This window comes from Osmerus eperlanus, chromosome 2 (assembly GCF_963692335.1).
Source record: "Osmerus eperlanus chromosome 2, fOsmEpe2.1, whole genome shotgun sequence".
Taxonomy (NCBI): domain Eukaryota; kingdom Metazoa; phylum Chordata; class Actinopteri; order Osmeriformes; family Osmeridae; genus Osmerus; species Osmerus eperlanus.
In genome coordinates this window covers 13,409,246-13,426,232 of record NC_085019.1, presented here as the reverse complement: position 1 = coordinate 13,426,232, position 16,987 = coordinate 13,409,246, and the positions used below count along the sequence as shown (strand labels likewise).

The following is a 16,987-nucleotide window of genomic DNA, read 5'->3' as shown; positions in this document are numbered from 1 at the left end:
TCTGGCATTACTCTGCCATTCTGCTTCCAGACACCTGCCTCACAAACACACACACACACACGATCTCTCACTCTCTCTCTCTCTCTCTCTCTCTCTCTCTCTCTCTCTCTCTCTCTCTCTCTCTCTCTTTTGGAAGTCTATGGGAGTTAGTAGAAGACTGTGATAATGTTGTGTCTAGAGAGGTAGTTATATTTGAATATAGCTGTTATAGACTTAGATGATTGTCTAAATCAACTAAGGTCTCCCAACAGTTAAATCAACCAGTCAACTAATGAACAGAGATGTGTGTTATGTTGTCAAGCCTTAATATAGACAGCAGGCTCACATTATTAAGCCATGGGCTTCACAAATTATTTGTCTTACACAAGTACTGAGACAACAATATACAATTCATATACTCTTGTGTAACAGTCACTTGTCCCACTGCTGGACATGGTTGATACAACATTACCACTTGGTTGTGGAGAGGTTTTTCTCTACCTGGTTGTGGTGTTCAATGCCCATGCTGATGGTGTTGATAAGGATAGCGATCATTATCCCCCTGTTGAAGTATTTGCTCTCCACAATCCCCCATAGCTTCCTCCTCATCTCGTCCCAGGTGTCTTTGCAACGCCCAAAACATTTCCTTTTCTTCTTCTCCTCCTCCCTCCAATCCTCCAGATGATTCTCCTCCCTGTCTGTCTCCTCCACAGCTTCCTCCTCCTCTCCATTGGCTGAGTTGTCCACAGCTCCCACCTCTTCCCTGAGTGACAGGATGGCAGCACACTGGGGGCAGTCCTCAGGGTTTTGGTTGACGGTCAAGGCTAGGGAGTTGGCCAGGGGTCTGGTTTGGTGCTCTGGCTTGTTCTGGTGAGGACAGTGAGAATCTGGGCAGGGAAGGAAGAAATAACTATTAGTGAGACGACATATGAATGAACCTCTGGGCCATATTTCACAAAGCACTCCATTTGGTTTGAACGTTTTTGGGATACCGCCAGTTACTTGTGGAAAGAAGGTTTTGCTGAAGTCATATTTACCCCCCAAATTCAAAATACCTCACACTAATAATCTGCTTATAGAAACCCTTCCCCCTAGCCTCTCCACCTAGCCCCTCCACCTAGCCCCTACCCCCTCCTTCCGCCTCTCCCCCACTCACGTCGTGACTGCCTCAAATGATGCCTGTTGCTGTTGGCTTTCCCTCCTCCTCCTCCCCCTCCTCCTTTCCTGTTGGCTCTGCCTCCCCCTGCGGGAAGGGGCCTCCCCCTCAGGGAGTGGTAGAGGGCAGCGGAGCGGCGTTTGGCCTTTCGCAGGACGTGGCAGACCAGCTGGAAGAGCTCCTCGTAGCAGTCTCCTGGCTCGGCCAGGCTAGCCAGCGTGGAAGAGGAAAGGCACTGGGCCCGCTGCTCTTGCATCAGCTGATGCTCTCGCTGCTTGGTCTCCGAGAACTGGGTGGCGATGACCACCAAGCACAGGTTGATCATGAAGAACGAGCCGATCTGAGGAAGAACGAATGGTAGGAAACCATTCGTTGTGACAAACATGAGTTAACACTTGAGAATGGCTAGTGGGCATTGGACACTAAGCAACATGAGGGGGACAGGTTGATCTTGATGAAGGAGGCGAAGCAGACATGATGACAGAAGCTGCACCCTAATACTCAGGCTCCCATACTATTTAGTATGGCACAGAAACATTGAATACATCCAAAATACATAGTACTTCTACTACAGTTTGTAAAAAATACCAGTATGTCCTACTTTTGTGGCATTTGGTAGCATTGTGCAGCATGCAAGCTGACATGCTTTTCTGGCAATTCTGACTCAAAACCTTTTGTGGAGCTGAAGATACAATATAATAGTGTACCGATAAAGGTACACAGTTAGATGACTAAGTAGTACCCCCAGTTTGTATGCATACTGTATATAACAATACACCAGGCCGGTCAGTTTTTTTGGCCGCGAGGGCCGGTGTTGCCATGGCACTGGGTTGAAACATGGATGCTGTCCCTAGGCTGCCGCACTCACAGCAGCCCCGCTCTTTTTATTTATTACATTACCGCGGCCACACTCTTTTAAAATTAATTATGTTCTCGCAGCCCCACTCTCAGGGCCTCATTTAATAACAGGATTGCGCCCATTTCAGGCGTGAAATAGCGGGTAAAGACATAACACCGTATTTACAAAGGCAGCGCACTTCAGTAAAAACGCAGATTACCGCTGCTGGGAGGGTATAAGGGAAAAAGGGTGTGTATATTTCTAGCTCCTGTTTGAACTTTTTTTTTTTTTTTCCTCGAATCACCCATGGTGGCAGTAACATGCAGGCGATTTTTCCCGTCTTTTAACGGCGCGCTAATTAACACTAATGGGCGCTGATTGCCCGACGAGGATCTGGTTTGATAAATACCACGCAAAATGCGGAAATACACCGTCCGCTATTTGCGGTTGGGCAAAGGCGCAGATTAAGCTGCGGTCGCAATATTAGTAAATGAGGCCCTCAGAGTGCAGCCATCAGGTTAATGATGACGTGGTTATCTTTTGATTCCGTGGCCCCGCCCCCAACGAGGGCACCTTGCTCAAAATAAAAAACGTCAGAGAACAGAATGTGCAAAGGCGGCGCTGAAAAGGCCAGAATTTAACAAAAAGAAAGCTCTAGAAACTGACGCGGCCAAATGTTCTAAGCTGAGTCATTTTTTTTCTCAAAACGACAAATGAAGACGGACAGTAAGCTAACGTTAAGGTAGTTAGGAGCAGTACAAGATGCTAGCGGCCGTGCATAACAACGTTGTCTGCAAACCACTGTTCATGTATAAAACTTTTTCTTGTAGCTCTTCAGCAGCATCACTCTAGTCCTGTTTGCTGCTAACAGTCAAGAGCCAGGCCCAAGCCCATTAAAGTAACGTTACCAAGCTCCAGTCATGAGCCCAACACACCAGAATGGGCAGGTAGGATTGTCATTGTCAGAGGAGATGGCGCAAGTCCAAAGACGGTCTGGACCTTGATAAGTATCACTCCCTCCTTAAATCCTTCTCTGCCCGCATAACTGATGCTAAAACCCACTACTTCTTGAACAAAATTAACTCTGCCTCAAACCCTCACAAACTTTTCTCTACCTTCTCCACCCTTCTTAACCCCCCACCCCCACCCCCCCTCCACCCTGACAGCAGACGACTTCTCCTCCTTCTTTGAGAAAAAAGTTGCTGACATTAGCAGTCGGTTCCCTGAACCCACCTTTCCTATCCACTCACCCTCTATGACTGACCCTACTAAATGTCTAAACTCTTTTTCTCCCCTGTCCGAGGCAGAGATCCCTCTCCTCATTCTCTCTCATCGCCCCACCTCCTGTCCCCTTGATCCAGTCCCCTCCCCTCTCTTTCAAACCATCTCTCCCTCCATCATAACTTTTCTTCTCCATGTCCCTAACTGTTCTCTTACTACCGGCACTTTCACCTCTGCCTTCAAACAGGCCAGAGTTAGCCCTCTACTCAAAAAACCCTCTCTTAACCCAGCCGTCCTCCAGAACTACAGACCGGTATCACTGCTACCCTTCTTTTCTAAAACAATTGAACGCGCTGTGTCTAACCAACTGTCAAACTTTCTCAGAACAACCTGCTTGACCCCAACCAATTGGGCTTCAAGACTGGCCACTGTCCACAGAAACTGCCCTCCTGTCAGTCACCACTGCCCTCCAGTCTGCCAGAGCGGCTTTGAAGTCATCCGTCATCATTCTGCTGGACCTTTCTGCAGCGTTTGATACGGTTAACCATCAAATCCTGCTCGTCAGACTTTCTGAGATGGGCATCACTGGCACTGCACTTCAGTGGATCTCATCCTACCTGTCTGGAAGATCCTACCAGGTCTCCTGGTGTCAGGCACACGCCAGCTCTCCACTGGTGTCCCATAGGGCTTCGTCCTTGGACCCCTCCTCTTCTCCCTGTACACTACCTCGCTTGGACCAATCATCACCTCCCATGGCTTCTCCTACCACTGCTACCCTGAAGACATGCAGCTGTACCTGTCGTTCCCCCCGACTGACCCGGGGATCTCAGCTAGGATCGAGGCTTGCCTCACAGACATCTCCGCCTGGATGACCGAGCACCACCTTCAGCTGAACCTCACCAAAACAGAACTCCTCATCATCCCGGCCAAACCTTCCATCTCCCACGATCTCTCAATCACCCTGGGATCTGCGACGGTGACCCCTTCATCCTCTGCCAGGAACCTCGGGGGGATCATGGATGACGAGCTCTCCCTCACGCCCCACATTGCTGCGGTCTCCCGGTCGTGTACATTTACCCTCTACAACACCCGGAAGATCAGGAGATACCTGTCTGAGCATTCCACGCAGCTGCTAGTCCAAGCACTTGTCCTCTCAAAGTTGGACTACTGCAACTCGCTGCTTGCCGGTTTCCCAGCATGCACAACCCGCCCTCTCCAGAGGATTCAGAATGCGGCAGCCCGTCTGGTCTTCAATCTACCCAGACGCTCCCATGTTACCCCGCTCCTCATCTTCCTCCACTGGCTTCCCATCACGGCCTGTATCAGATTCAAGACCCTGGTACTGACCTTCCGAGCGGTGAACGGGACGGCACCCGACTACATCAAGTCTCTCCTTCAGCCTTACACCCCCACCCACCACCTACGGTCTTCTTCTGACAACCGTCTGGTGGTCCCACCGCTCAAGAGCGCCCGGTCCCAACACAAGCTCTTCTCCTGTCTGGCCCCCCAATGGTGGACTCAACTACCCACCTCCATCAGGGACACTGACTGTCTCCCCACCTTCAAGAAAAGGCTCAAGACGCACTTGTTCCGGGAGTACAACGGCACTTAGGAATGATTGGCTGGACCTGATGTTAGTTTCCTCCAGGATCACAATGTCTCTTATTGAGAGACTTGTTGCTTTTGTTGTAATTGTCTTAAAATTATTGTACTCGCCGTGAAATATATTATTGTTGCTTGCTTTTTTCCACAGGTACACTCTTGCACTTTTGAGGTTCTTGCTGTTTAATTGTAACTTGTCTAACTACATGCTCTTATTGTTCTTCCCTTTGGGACTTATTTGGTTTTCACAATGTATGCATCATGATTGGCTACCCGCAATGTTTGGGGCTATCTCGTTGTTATGATCAGTGACCTATGCACTTTTGTAAAACTCTCTCTTGGAAGTCGCATTGGATAAAAGTGTCTGCTAAATGCATTAATGTAATATAATGTGAATGTATTTGAGTAAATATAAGAATTAGAAGAACTAATGGAAGAGCATGGTGTGTACACCTGACTTGACTTGATTTGAAAGCTTTGTAAAAAGGGGAGATTTGTGGTGAGAAATAAATGTTTACAATTGTTTACAATTAACTACAAGGCTGCAGAGAACAGTGCACTATTGCAGACATGTATTCTTTGGTTTTAATTACATTATTTTAGTATAGTCAGTCGTGAATTAAAGTGGGCCGGTCTAAGGCATGAAACTTCAGGACTGAAAATTAGTCCAACTCCGGCCCTGCAATACACACAACGTAAGGACAGCAGGAGAGAGGAGGGGAGGAGAGGATAGGAGTATCTTTGTACAGTAATGTACCGCATTTTTCGGAATGGGAGCTTTGTGTTTGTAAATCGGATTATAACCGGCCCTGGAATGTATGCCGCACTAGAGGGAACAATGATAGCTACCAAGCAATGCACGAGTAGGTTATGCGATCTTACAGCATGCCGTAACACACTTGCGGCTAATATGTCCATGCGGGGCAAAATCCAATGTTATGTCGACAAAATTATTTTAGATATAGTATAAGTTTAGCTAGCTTGCAAATCCTAAGGATAGCCTAGCGAAGTTGAATCAGCCAATGTCGTTAGCGATGCTAGCTAACCCTTACAAAAAAGAAGTATACTTCAAGTTTATTTTGTAAGTATACTTAGTATAAAAAGTATACTATTATCATGTTACTTAAAGTATACTAGCAGTGTACTTATTTCTATACTATTTTTGTACTTATTTCTATACTATTTTTTTTACTTATTTCTATACTATTTTTGTACTAAGTTAACTGAATTGGCCCACTTTTTAGGTCACTTAGTACACTTTAAAGTACACTTATAGTGTATTTCAAGGTTTACTTTTGAATACTGTAAAGTAGCCTGTGTAGTGCACTTTCAGTTCATCAAGTATACTTCCTAAAGTACTTAAAAGTATACCTTGGAATACTAACCTGTGTAGTGCACTTTCAGTTCATGAAGTATACTTCCTAAAGAGCCTCAAAGTATACTTTGGAATACTTTTAAGTGCACTTTCAATTAATGTAAGTACTTCAAGAAGTAAACGTAATAAATTAAATTTTACTATTACTTACTAATATATTATAATGTTTAGGAGCCCCTCAAATGCCTCAGATTATAAGTCACTTAGCGAGAACAGGGGCCCTTGCAAAGCTACATTACAGTTTCTTAGCTGAAAGAAGCTATTCAATGCGCAAGCGTTGACATTTTAAGAATCCAGCTCTTCTTATGAAACGTAACAGTAATTTAACTCATGGTTACAATGGTAAACCACCACGACAATGACCACGCAACAAAACACTACATTCTAAGCAGACACATTTAAAAAACGAAATTCATGAAGTTACATTTGTATTTCGAACAAATGGCAAACTTATCAGCAAATTTTAACACTATTTACCGCCTTGCATCATGGGAATTGACCAGCCAATGAGTCATGCTATCTTCATTTTTTCACGTAATTATTTCGTTCTTCAGTCAGTTTGACAGTATAACCTTCAAATGCATAATGCAACCCTTCTGTCTGCTTCTTTCTCAAGTAGCTTTTTCTTTTTTTCCATTAACACTCCAATTGATAATTATTAGTATAAGATTATAGGGCTTCAGAATGTTTTGGCAGTAATTAAGGTTACAGCTTCAGTACCAAAAAAGATTCAATGTGCAATGCATAATAGATTTTCATAGACATGAATATTTAGAATGAGATGGATCTAAAAAATGTAATCTGTAATGTACTTTTACATTATTTTGACTGTTTTTGCTGTATAATAATAGAAAACGTACATGCTACTCCAGAAGAAATGTATACCATTTTCTGTTTCTAAGCATACTTCTTAAAAGTATAACAAAAGTGAACTATTTTCAAAGCATACTTCTTAAAAGTATATCAAAAGTGAACTAAAAGTGTACTATCCATATTTTAGTATACTTATAGTATACTCTTATATACTTCTTTTTTGGATGGATGGATACTTTATTAATCCCAAGGGAAATTTAGGTCATCCAGTAGCTTATACACATATACACTTATACACCTCACCGACATACATACATAAATCACATATACATACACATAGGGAGAACATATTCACACAGAGTGTTTCCATATACAGGAAAGGGTCTGACCCTACTGTACAGAGTGCATGATTTTGACAGTGTCAGTGTCCAGGAGGAAAGTGATCTTGTGCTGCTGGTGTGGATAGTGTGTGTGTGTGTTGAAAAGTGCAAAGAGCAAAGTGATAGTGCAAAATATGTAAGTGGTAAAGCCTGTGCATGGGGCCGAGATGAGATGAGCAGGGGAGGGCAGACTGAGGTAGACTCATGCAGAGAAGTCCATCTCCCTCCCCCTCCCCTTTGTGTGGCATTAAAAAGCTGAATGGCCCTGGGGACAAAGGACTTCCTCAGCCTGTCCGATGAGCATGACAGTGACAGGAGTCTGCCACTGAATGTGCTCCTCTGTCTGTTAAGAGTACTGTGTAGTGGGTGGTGGTCATTGTCCAAGATGGTCAGCAACCCACTCAGGGTCCTTCTCTCCGCCACTGTAGTGAGGCAGTCCAATTCAGTGCCGACAACAGCTCCCGCCTTCCTCACCAGCCTGTCCAGTCGCCCTGCATCCCTCTTCTTTATGCTGCCTCCCCAACACACCACAGCATAAAAAAGGACGCTGGCAACAACAGACTGGTAGAACATGCGCAGGAGTTTGTTGCAGACATTGAAGGACCTCAGCCTCCTCAGGAAGTAGAGTCGGCTCTGCCCCTTTTGTAGACTGCATCAGTGTTGGCTGACCAGTCAAGTTTATTGTCCAAATGAACACCTAAGTATTTGTAGGTGTTGACCACCTCCACACTGACCCCCTCGATCGAGACTGGTAGCAGAGGAGGCTGGGACCTCCTAAAGTCCACCACCATCTCCTTGGTCTTAGTGGCGTTCAGCTGCAGGTGGTTATTCCTACACCACTGCACAAAGTTATCCACCAGGCTCCTGTACTCACCCTCCTGTCCATCCCTGATGCATCCCACAACAGCAGACTCGTCAGAGAACTTCTGGATGTGGCATGACTCCGTGTTGTAGGTGAAGTCAGATGTGTACAGGGTGAACAGGACTGGTGAGAGCACAGTCCCCTGTGGAGCCCCAGTGCTGCACAACACAGTCTCAGAGACACAGTCCTTCAGTCTGACGAACTGTGGTCTCTCCGTCAGGTAGTCAGTGATCCAGGATACCAGGTGGACGTTCACACCCATCTGCTAGAGCTTGTCACTCAGTCTGAGGGGCTGGATGGTGTTAAAGGCACTAAAGAAATCAAAAAACATGATTCTGGGGATGGGGAGTCAGGTGGCTGAGCGGTTAGGGAAGCGGGCTAGTAATCTGAAAGTTGCCAGTTCGATTCCCGGCTGTGCAAAATGACGTTGTGTCCTTGGGCAAGGCACTTCACCCTACTTGCCTCGGGGAGAATGTCCCTGTACTTCCTGTAAGTCGCTCTGGATAAGAGCGTCTGCTAAATGACTAAATGTAAATGTAAATTCTCACAGCACCTTTCCCCTTGTCCAGATAAGAGTGTGCCCTGTGCATTAGGTAGACGATGGCATCTTTTTGTAAGGGAACATTGGTTTGCTAGCTGTATATAACATTTCACTGGGTCTTGCAGCTGTTTGATTTACTGAAATTATTATGAAATGTTATGTTCTACTAGCCATTTGCCTACTTTAGCAAGTCACTGTATTTCCAAGCCCTGAGACGACACAGTAAATAATTGCTCTTTCAAGTAATAAGCCCCCGTTCAAGTGTTGTGCATTAAATTAGCTGCACGGTCAATAGAGTTCGAAATATAAGCCGTACAACCACAAGAAAACTGTAAAATCGGGGTACAAGCCACGGTTTTATTTCCGAAAAATACGTAAGGGACGGTTTGTTTTTCACTCTCTGAGAAGCTAGCCCTGAGTCTTTTGCTTTCCCTGTAACCCCATACATGCAAAAGGTCTCAGAAGCCTGGCCATTGTACCTGCTTGAGTGTTATTGGAGTAGACAGAGGAAGCCAACAGATGACTAAAAGCTTAAAGAAAAGATTAATTCTCACTTTCTATAACTGTCTCTGTAGTGAATTAATGAGTAAATGTCACGTTATTTTAAGAAATTGTATTAAGTAAAATTCACGTACTGCACTGGCAGCCAGATGTACTTGCTTTAATCTACCTGGATTCCTAACAATTAGAAAGCTCATAGCTAATAATTTTGCACTAAAACTTAATTGGGTCTTTCAGTGCATAGTATCCTCCCTCTCAGCCCCAGCAAGGGCCAGAGATGGAGAGAGCATAGACGGATCACCGAGTGCATGGAGCCTTTGGCTGACCCCCAGGAAACGATGTCATGCAGTACTGCGGTATTTGTAAACCTCTCCTGTTCGGATCAATAACTCTTCTGGTCAACTGACCCTAACACACTGAGAAATCCTGACAGCTCACACCCAGTCTGCCAAATGCACGTGCACACAGACACACACACAGGCGCAATCTTGCTCTCTCATACACTCATAATCTATCTGTCTCTTTCTCTCTTTCTCCATCCATCCCTCTCTCACTCTCTCACACACACACACACACACACACATATATTCCATATAGATCAAAGTGTGTGTGCGAGCAGGCTGGGGCGTGGAGAAGTATGTATTATATAGAGAAGGAGGAGAGGATCCCATCTGTGGCCTCAGGTCAGGGCTGGACTGCAGGTGTGTGTGTGCCTTTGATTTCCCTCCAGCCAGGCACCTGTGTGTGTGTGCGTTTAAGTCTGTGATTAGTGATTCTGATCAGTTTCCTCTGGCATAATCACTGGGAGTCGGATATCGTTGATACAGATCTTTACTGCATTATGCATAGACACATGCAAGCACACACACAGACTCTGACCCTGTGAGTTAGGGAAACACACACACTCACCTCTCCATCCTATCACACACCCTCCACATCCGCTCGTCTTTCTCTTTTTGACCCTATTGTACTACACAGGCCCCCAAAGTCAGTAGCTGCCCTGGGGAGGGTCAGCATTGAAACACTACAGTGGGATGGTGGTGGCTTAGTGTGTATGGACTGGTGTGAAACAGTGAAAGAGCCCTGCTAGGGACAGCAATGCGTCCTAGCCGTTTGACTGGAGTAACATTGGAGGTGGTCCTCGCCTCACGCCTCTAAGTGCCCTACACCAGAACGCACTTATAGGATCATCTTACAAGCTCTGATTTATGCATTCACTTAACACCGGTGCTTTGTCAGAGGAGTGGGGTAATGGTGGGGGGGGACGGGACGTCAAGCGTCTATCCCCAGATAGAAGTGATTATGTGATAGTTTGATGCCCACTGTGTTGTCTGCCAGTAGTGGGGTGCCAGCAGGCATCTAGTGATGCAATAATGATGAACACATCAAAATACTTCAGGGTTCATTTACAGGTATTGACTGGAGTCGTCAGGTCTGGACACTGTATGAGTAAAAAGATTGGGTAATCCTGGGAGGAGGGTTTGGCTCATCTCCTCTTCATTCCTATCCTCCCCCTACGTCCTTGTCGTCTCATCTTCTCTCCTCTCTCCCCTCCCCTACCGAGGCTGAGGCCCATCGTGCCGACGTCAGGAGGTCCTCTCTGATCGCTACTAATTAAATGCTAATGCTAATTCCACCAGCAGCGCAGTCGTCAGATTAAGAGTTGTTGCTAGCCACTGGAAGTTTTGAAATGGCACCCAGATGCTAGAGAATGTGACATCATCCTCTCCCTCCTTCCCCATCTCCTTCCCCCCCTTTCTTTCTCTTTCTCTCTTTCCACATTCCTTCCCATTACTTTCTTTCATTCTGTGTCCTTCTCCCTCTTCAACTCTCTCTGTTGACCGGTCTTTAGCTGCTTATTCTCTTTTATCTCTACCTCTGTCATCCTCACAGCCAATGTACACACACCTCTATCTTCATCCCTCTTACTCAGGGTTGTGAAACTCTCTCTTCCGTGTGTCTGTCACACTCACTCACCCCTCTCCTTCATCATGTCATCAATTTATTTTTGAATGAATTAACAACAGATGTTCTTCTGCCCTCCCTTCCTTGTTCTTTTTCTCCTTTACTTTTTTCTATCTCTCTCTTACAGAAACACACACGCATGGATGCACACACACATGCAGACATGCACACATACGAGACTCACACATAACTCTGTGGAAGAAATGGGATTTCCTATTGTCTTCATCAACTCACACAACACACACACTACTTTATCTTAATCCTCATACATCTCTCTCTCCCTCTCTCTCTTTGATGCCTTTCTCCAACAGACAGTGGAAGGCTGCCTCATATTTCTCCTTCCCCAGTCAAGCCAGTCGGCTGCTGGTGTACAGTTTACTATTCACAAACATGTCCACAGAGTAGAGTCTGCCACACTGGATCTGTTTTCTCCTACACTGTATGGGAGGTGTCCGCATGCCAAAGAAAATACACTGACAGTCTGTGTGGGACGATGTGTATTGTTTTAGCTATACAGTATACTCGCCTAGGAAACAGAGGGTATAATTATGTCCATCTTTTGCTTACCCCTGGGTCTTCTTTACAAGGACAGTGTAGCAACCGTCCAGTTCTGTAGTCGCTTCTGGGTGCGGGGGATCCAGTTCATGACGCGCTGGGTACAGAACCAATGTCCAGACGGAATTGCGTTCGTTTGGGGTGTTCCCATTTATTAAATATAAAAGCGATAGAAACAGTATGACCTCCCGTCACCCTGGCCTCCCGTCAAATGGTGCCTGTGGCCCTATATAACCCAGCCACCACAAACCACACCCAAATGAAACAAGCCCCATTAACCCCATAAGTGCACAATAATGGCTCCTACACACCGGCCCCAATTGTGTAGACAGCACAATTCACACAACACTAAAATAGGAGCCCTTAGTGTGCAGTTCCATTTATCTTCTAATCTCCTTCTCCTCTTCAAACAGCTTCTTGCAGGAGAAATATCTTAGAGATGGGTCTTTGCAGCTGCCCGGACTTAGTCTTCAGTTGTAAAGCCCGCACTAGTCCATCTTTATCCGGGTAAGTGTTGGTAACTCTTCCTAACAACCAGGAACCGCGAGGAGAAGTGTGATCCATCACCACCACAATGTCTCCAGTGGTATAGTTTCTTTGAGGTTTAGACCACTTCTGCCTTTCCTGCAGCAGAGGCAAGTACTCTCTGGACCATCTCTTCCAGAACAGATCTGAGAGATACTGCACCTGCCTCCAGCGCTTCCGGATGTACTGGTCACTTTCTTCGAAAGCACCAGGAATGAGCATAGGGGACCCTTTCAGAAGCAGAATGTGGTTCGGGGTAAGCGCCTCTAAGTCATTCACATCCTCTGAAACCTTTGTGATCGGGCGGTCATTGAGGATAGCTTCTACCTCACAAAAGACGCTCCCACACCCCTCTATGATGGGACGCCGCAGGTGGGTTGAAAACCCAGTCAATCTCCTTTGACAATAAAGCCTGGTGGATTTTTGTGTGGTCCACAGCTGCCCAAGCCTCCCTCAGCTCACGCTGTGCACCAACAAAATTTGTGCCATTGTCAGACCTCATCTGATGCACAGGTCCTCTCCGACATATAAAGCGTCTGATGGTATTGATGCAGGAGTCAGTTGTTAGGGAATGAGCCACCTCCAGATGTACAGCTCTGCTAGCCATGCATGTAAAGATAACTCCATATCGTTTGACCATACCCTCGTCCTCTCCTAACCTCGATAGGCCCAAAATAGTCCACACCCACATTGGTGAAAGGCGGCAGGTCTGAACAGGTACGCTCCTTTGGCATATCGGCCATCTTCTGCTCTGACTGTTGTCCTCGATAGCGTCTGCAAACAACGCATTCCGAGATTATCTTTCTGCAGGCCGAGTTGGCACCAGTGATCCATTATCTCCTCCTGAGGGCTGAGAGCATATAATTTCTTCCCGCATGTCCAAGCTGATGGTGTATGTGTCGCAGGATAAGTTTAGAAACATGCTGGCCTTTATAGAGAATTACAGGATGTTTCTGCTTTTCAGATAAGGCTGAGCGACTGAGCCTACCGCCCACTCTCAGTAAACCATGGCGTAGTACCGGATCGAGCCTATAAATGTCACTCTTGCTCTTGACAACAAATGCTCCACCCTGTAAATCATCAATCTCTCTTCTGATGGCCGCATTCTGACTGTGGCAGATGATGGCAGTTTCTGCTCTGGAGAGATCACTCACTGACAGTATTTGCTTCCCAACCACAGCTCTGGCTTTCTTCATCTCCTCCTCTATCCTAACAGCTGCAGTAGAGGAGTCGACAGGGGGGAGAACAGACACCAATTATTTCCTTTTTCTGCTTAAGTCCAGCAGGCTGTCCTTTATTTTGAGGAACCAAGCAACTGTGGTCTTCAGTTTGATCCAGCTTGAAAAATATTGCACCAGACTGGTGGTGGAATCTTCTGCTTGGATACCGATAGCGTTTACCAGGATGTCCCTCCTCACCTCTGGATCCTCATATGAAACGGGCTGGGATCTAAAGGGCTCTGGCCACTCCTGCTGCGGCATCCTGAGGAAGTCAGGGCCATGTATCCACCTCTGACAGGCCATGAAGTTGTCTGCATTCAGCCCTCTGGAGGCTTCATCAGCTGTATTGAACTTGGAGCCAATGTACCTCCACTGAAACACGTCTGTGGCCTCTCTTATGGCAGCCACTCTGTTTGCCACGAAGGTGTGAAATTGTTTGGTGTTATTATTGATGTATTTCAGCACTGTCTGACTGTCTGTCCAAAAGCAGGAGCTGTTCAGCTGGAGTAACAGCTCCTTCTTCAACATCCTGTCCACCTTGACGGCCAGAGCAGCGGCGATGAGCTCCAGACGGGGAATTGTTGTCTGCTTTAATGGAGCCACTCTGGCCTTTCCCAACATGAACGCCAGGTGCACTTCTCCTCTCTCGTCCTGCAGCCTCAGGTAAGACACTGTCCCATATTCATGATTACTGCCATCGGCAAAATGATGCAACTGAGCCTCCAGGGGTCCTTCAAAGCTATTGAGCTTGATGCAGCGCCTCACTTTAAATTCTGCTATCTTCTCCAAATCCTGAAGCCATGCTGTCCAACACTGTGCCATTGACTGGGGAACAGGATAGTCCCAGGACAGATTTTGTCTGCACATTTCCTGCAGCAGCAGCTTAGGGAGCAGAGTATATGGTGCCAGGAAGCCCAGTGGGTCATAAATGGAACTGACCATTGACAAAATGCCACGCCTGGTGTGAGATTTTCTTTCCACTGCGAGCTGAAAGGCGAAAGCATCACTCTCTGCGCACCAGCTCAGGCCCAGAGCCTTCTCCACAGGCAAGCTGTCCTGTTCCAGGTGCAGCAGTCTTGTCGGTTTAGAGCGCTTTTCCTCCGAAATAGATGACAACACCAACCGGCTGTTACTTGTCCACTTCAGCAGCTGAAATCCTCCCTTAGAGCAAAGGTCGGTTAGCTTTGCCACTAGCTGCATTGCTTCTTGCTCTGTGGCCACGGAGTAGTCCACATAAAAGTTGTTGTGAATGGTGTCGGTCACCTGCTTGCTGTAGCTGTCCACATGATCTGTTGCGGTCTTTCTCAGAGCATAGTTAGCGCAGCTAGGAGAGGAGACAGCTCCGAAGATGTGAACTTTCATACGGTACTCCACTGGGCCGACTGACGTGTCTCCTGACGGCCACCACAGAAAGCGGAGGAAGTCCACGTGTTTCTCTGACACCTTCACCTGATGGAACATAGCCTGGATGTCTGTCATCAGTGCAATGCTCTCCTCTTTGAACCTTGTCAGCACACCAAAGAGGGAGTTGGTGAAATCCGGCCCCTGTAAAAGCTGGCCGTTCAATGAGGTGCCTTTATAGCTCGTTCCACAATCAAAAACCACCCGCAAGGTCCTCTTCCTTGGGTGGTAGACTCCGTGATGGGGCAGATACCACACACTTCCATCCTTAGGCTCCAGCTGTTCATAAGGCACCACCTCTGAATAGCCTTTGTCGATCAGGTCAGTGAGAAATGCTGTATACTCCTCTTTATACTGCTTGTTCCTGTCAAGTCGTCTTCTGAGGCTTTGCATGCGCTGCTCCACGATACACTGGTTATTGCGCATAATTATGTCGTCTTTGTTGAAGGGCAAGTCCATACAGTAGTGGCTGTTAAAGAATATATTGTGCTTATTAAAGTTATGCATTGTGCTTATTAAAGTTATGAACTTAGAAGTGTGCCCAGGCTTAAACATTGGGTCTCACACTGAGTGTGGGAAGCAGGTTGTTCTTTGTGTCTATATCTCTTCATTTTCAGAAACAACCTTGAAACCGGGTGGAGACGGCACCCGAGCAGGTGGGACGCGTAGGCAAGAACAACTCCCTGATGCACGAGAGAACAAGCTCAGCCCTTTTTTGATACTTGTGTTTCAATTGCACTGTATAAATATATGCTGGGGAGGGACAGATAGCCAGTTGGACTTCGTGAACCAGACCAAACTCTGTTGCGGGTAGGGAAACGTAGACAACCCCAGAGCTCTGTACTTGTTGATTTCCAACTGCTGCATTAAAGCTGATATTATGGGACCTCTGCGACTCCAGACCACTCTTTCTAGAACACAGATTTGTGTCATTGAATACTATCATTACATATTGGAATAGACACATAGATATATGAATCCTTCACTGTCTTGCACACATACTGATTTGTCCATAATCTCCACAAACTTCTTGTCCTCAATTGACATCCCATGCTCCTCTTCCAGTGCCTTCTCATTGAACTCCTGGTTATAGTGAGATACCAACAGCTCCTCCAATTTTACAATTAATATCCTGTTAGTGTGAACAGCTGGGCAGCTTCTCCGACCACCATCTCCACTTCTCAAGGGTCCGTTTATGGCCCAGCCCAACAGGGTCCTCACAGCATAGGGGCCATTGTCTTTGCTATTGATAATCTCCCATGGCTCCATTAACTTTGGCGCATTTGTGCCAATAAAAAGCTCCACATCAGCGTCCAATTCAGGGATCTTAATGTCTTTGAAATATTCCCATTTCTGAATGTCTCGCTGACGGGGAACGTTGTTCTTTGAGACTGGTATGGCGTCTTGTGTATACACCTCCAGGAGTGCTACAAAGTTCTCTCTTCGCAGCTCAGAGATCTCCAGTCCTGTGACACAGTGGCTTGGCACCAACTTCTCCTGGCCCATAGTGCGCAGCAGAATGTTGGTCTTTGTACCCCTCATTTTCAGCTGGTTCATGAGTGTGCTGGTGATGAAGGTAGCTGTACTCCCAGGATCTAAGAAGGCATAAGTATGCAACACCTTGCCTCCTTTCTTACACTTTACTTGAACAGGCACAATGGAGAGAGTACCTTCCTGGTCCCCGGCCCCAGTACAAGCATTAGCCTGGTGAAACACAGGTGCACTGCTCACTGGAGGTCCGGGTGGTCTTGCGGGCTGCCCTCTGCTGTCTAAATGCAGAATAGTGGGATGTTTTAGACGGCATTTGTCACAGGTGAACCGACTACATTCTCTGCTGATGTGGCCAACGTTTAGGCAACCAAAACATACTCCCTTTGCCTTAAGGAGTGAGATTTTCTCCACATGAGAAATCCTGGTGAGTTCTGGACACTTAAGCATGGAGTGAGGCTGTTCACAAACAAGACAGGCTTCTGTAGGAGGGCTCCTGGAGGCTGTGAACTGTGAACTCGCTGCAGGTGGTGGGGCTGTGGCACTGTCTGTAGCTGTGATAGAT

General features: G+C 46.6%; 1 protein-coding gene across 1 annotated transcript in view; it reads right to left on the bottom strand.

The window, feature by feature from the left end:
* Positions 1–16,987, bottom strand: part of cacna1ia (calcium voltage-gated channel subunit alpha1 Ia) — a gene marked incomplete at its 5' end in the record, with an annotated part of 202,896 nt that overhangs the window by 144,925 nt on the left and 40,984 nt on the right. Inside the window, 2 exons of the mRNA XM_062452705.1 lie at positions 481–866; positions 1,136–1,475. Of these exons, the coding sequence (XP_062308689.1) occupies positions 481–866; positions 1,136–1,475 (726 nt within the window). The remainder of the gene's footprint in view (positions 1–480; positions 867–1,135; positions 1,476–16,987) is intronic.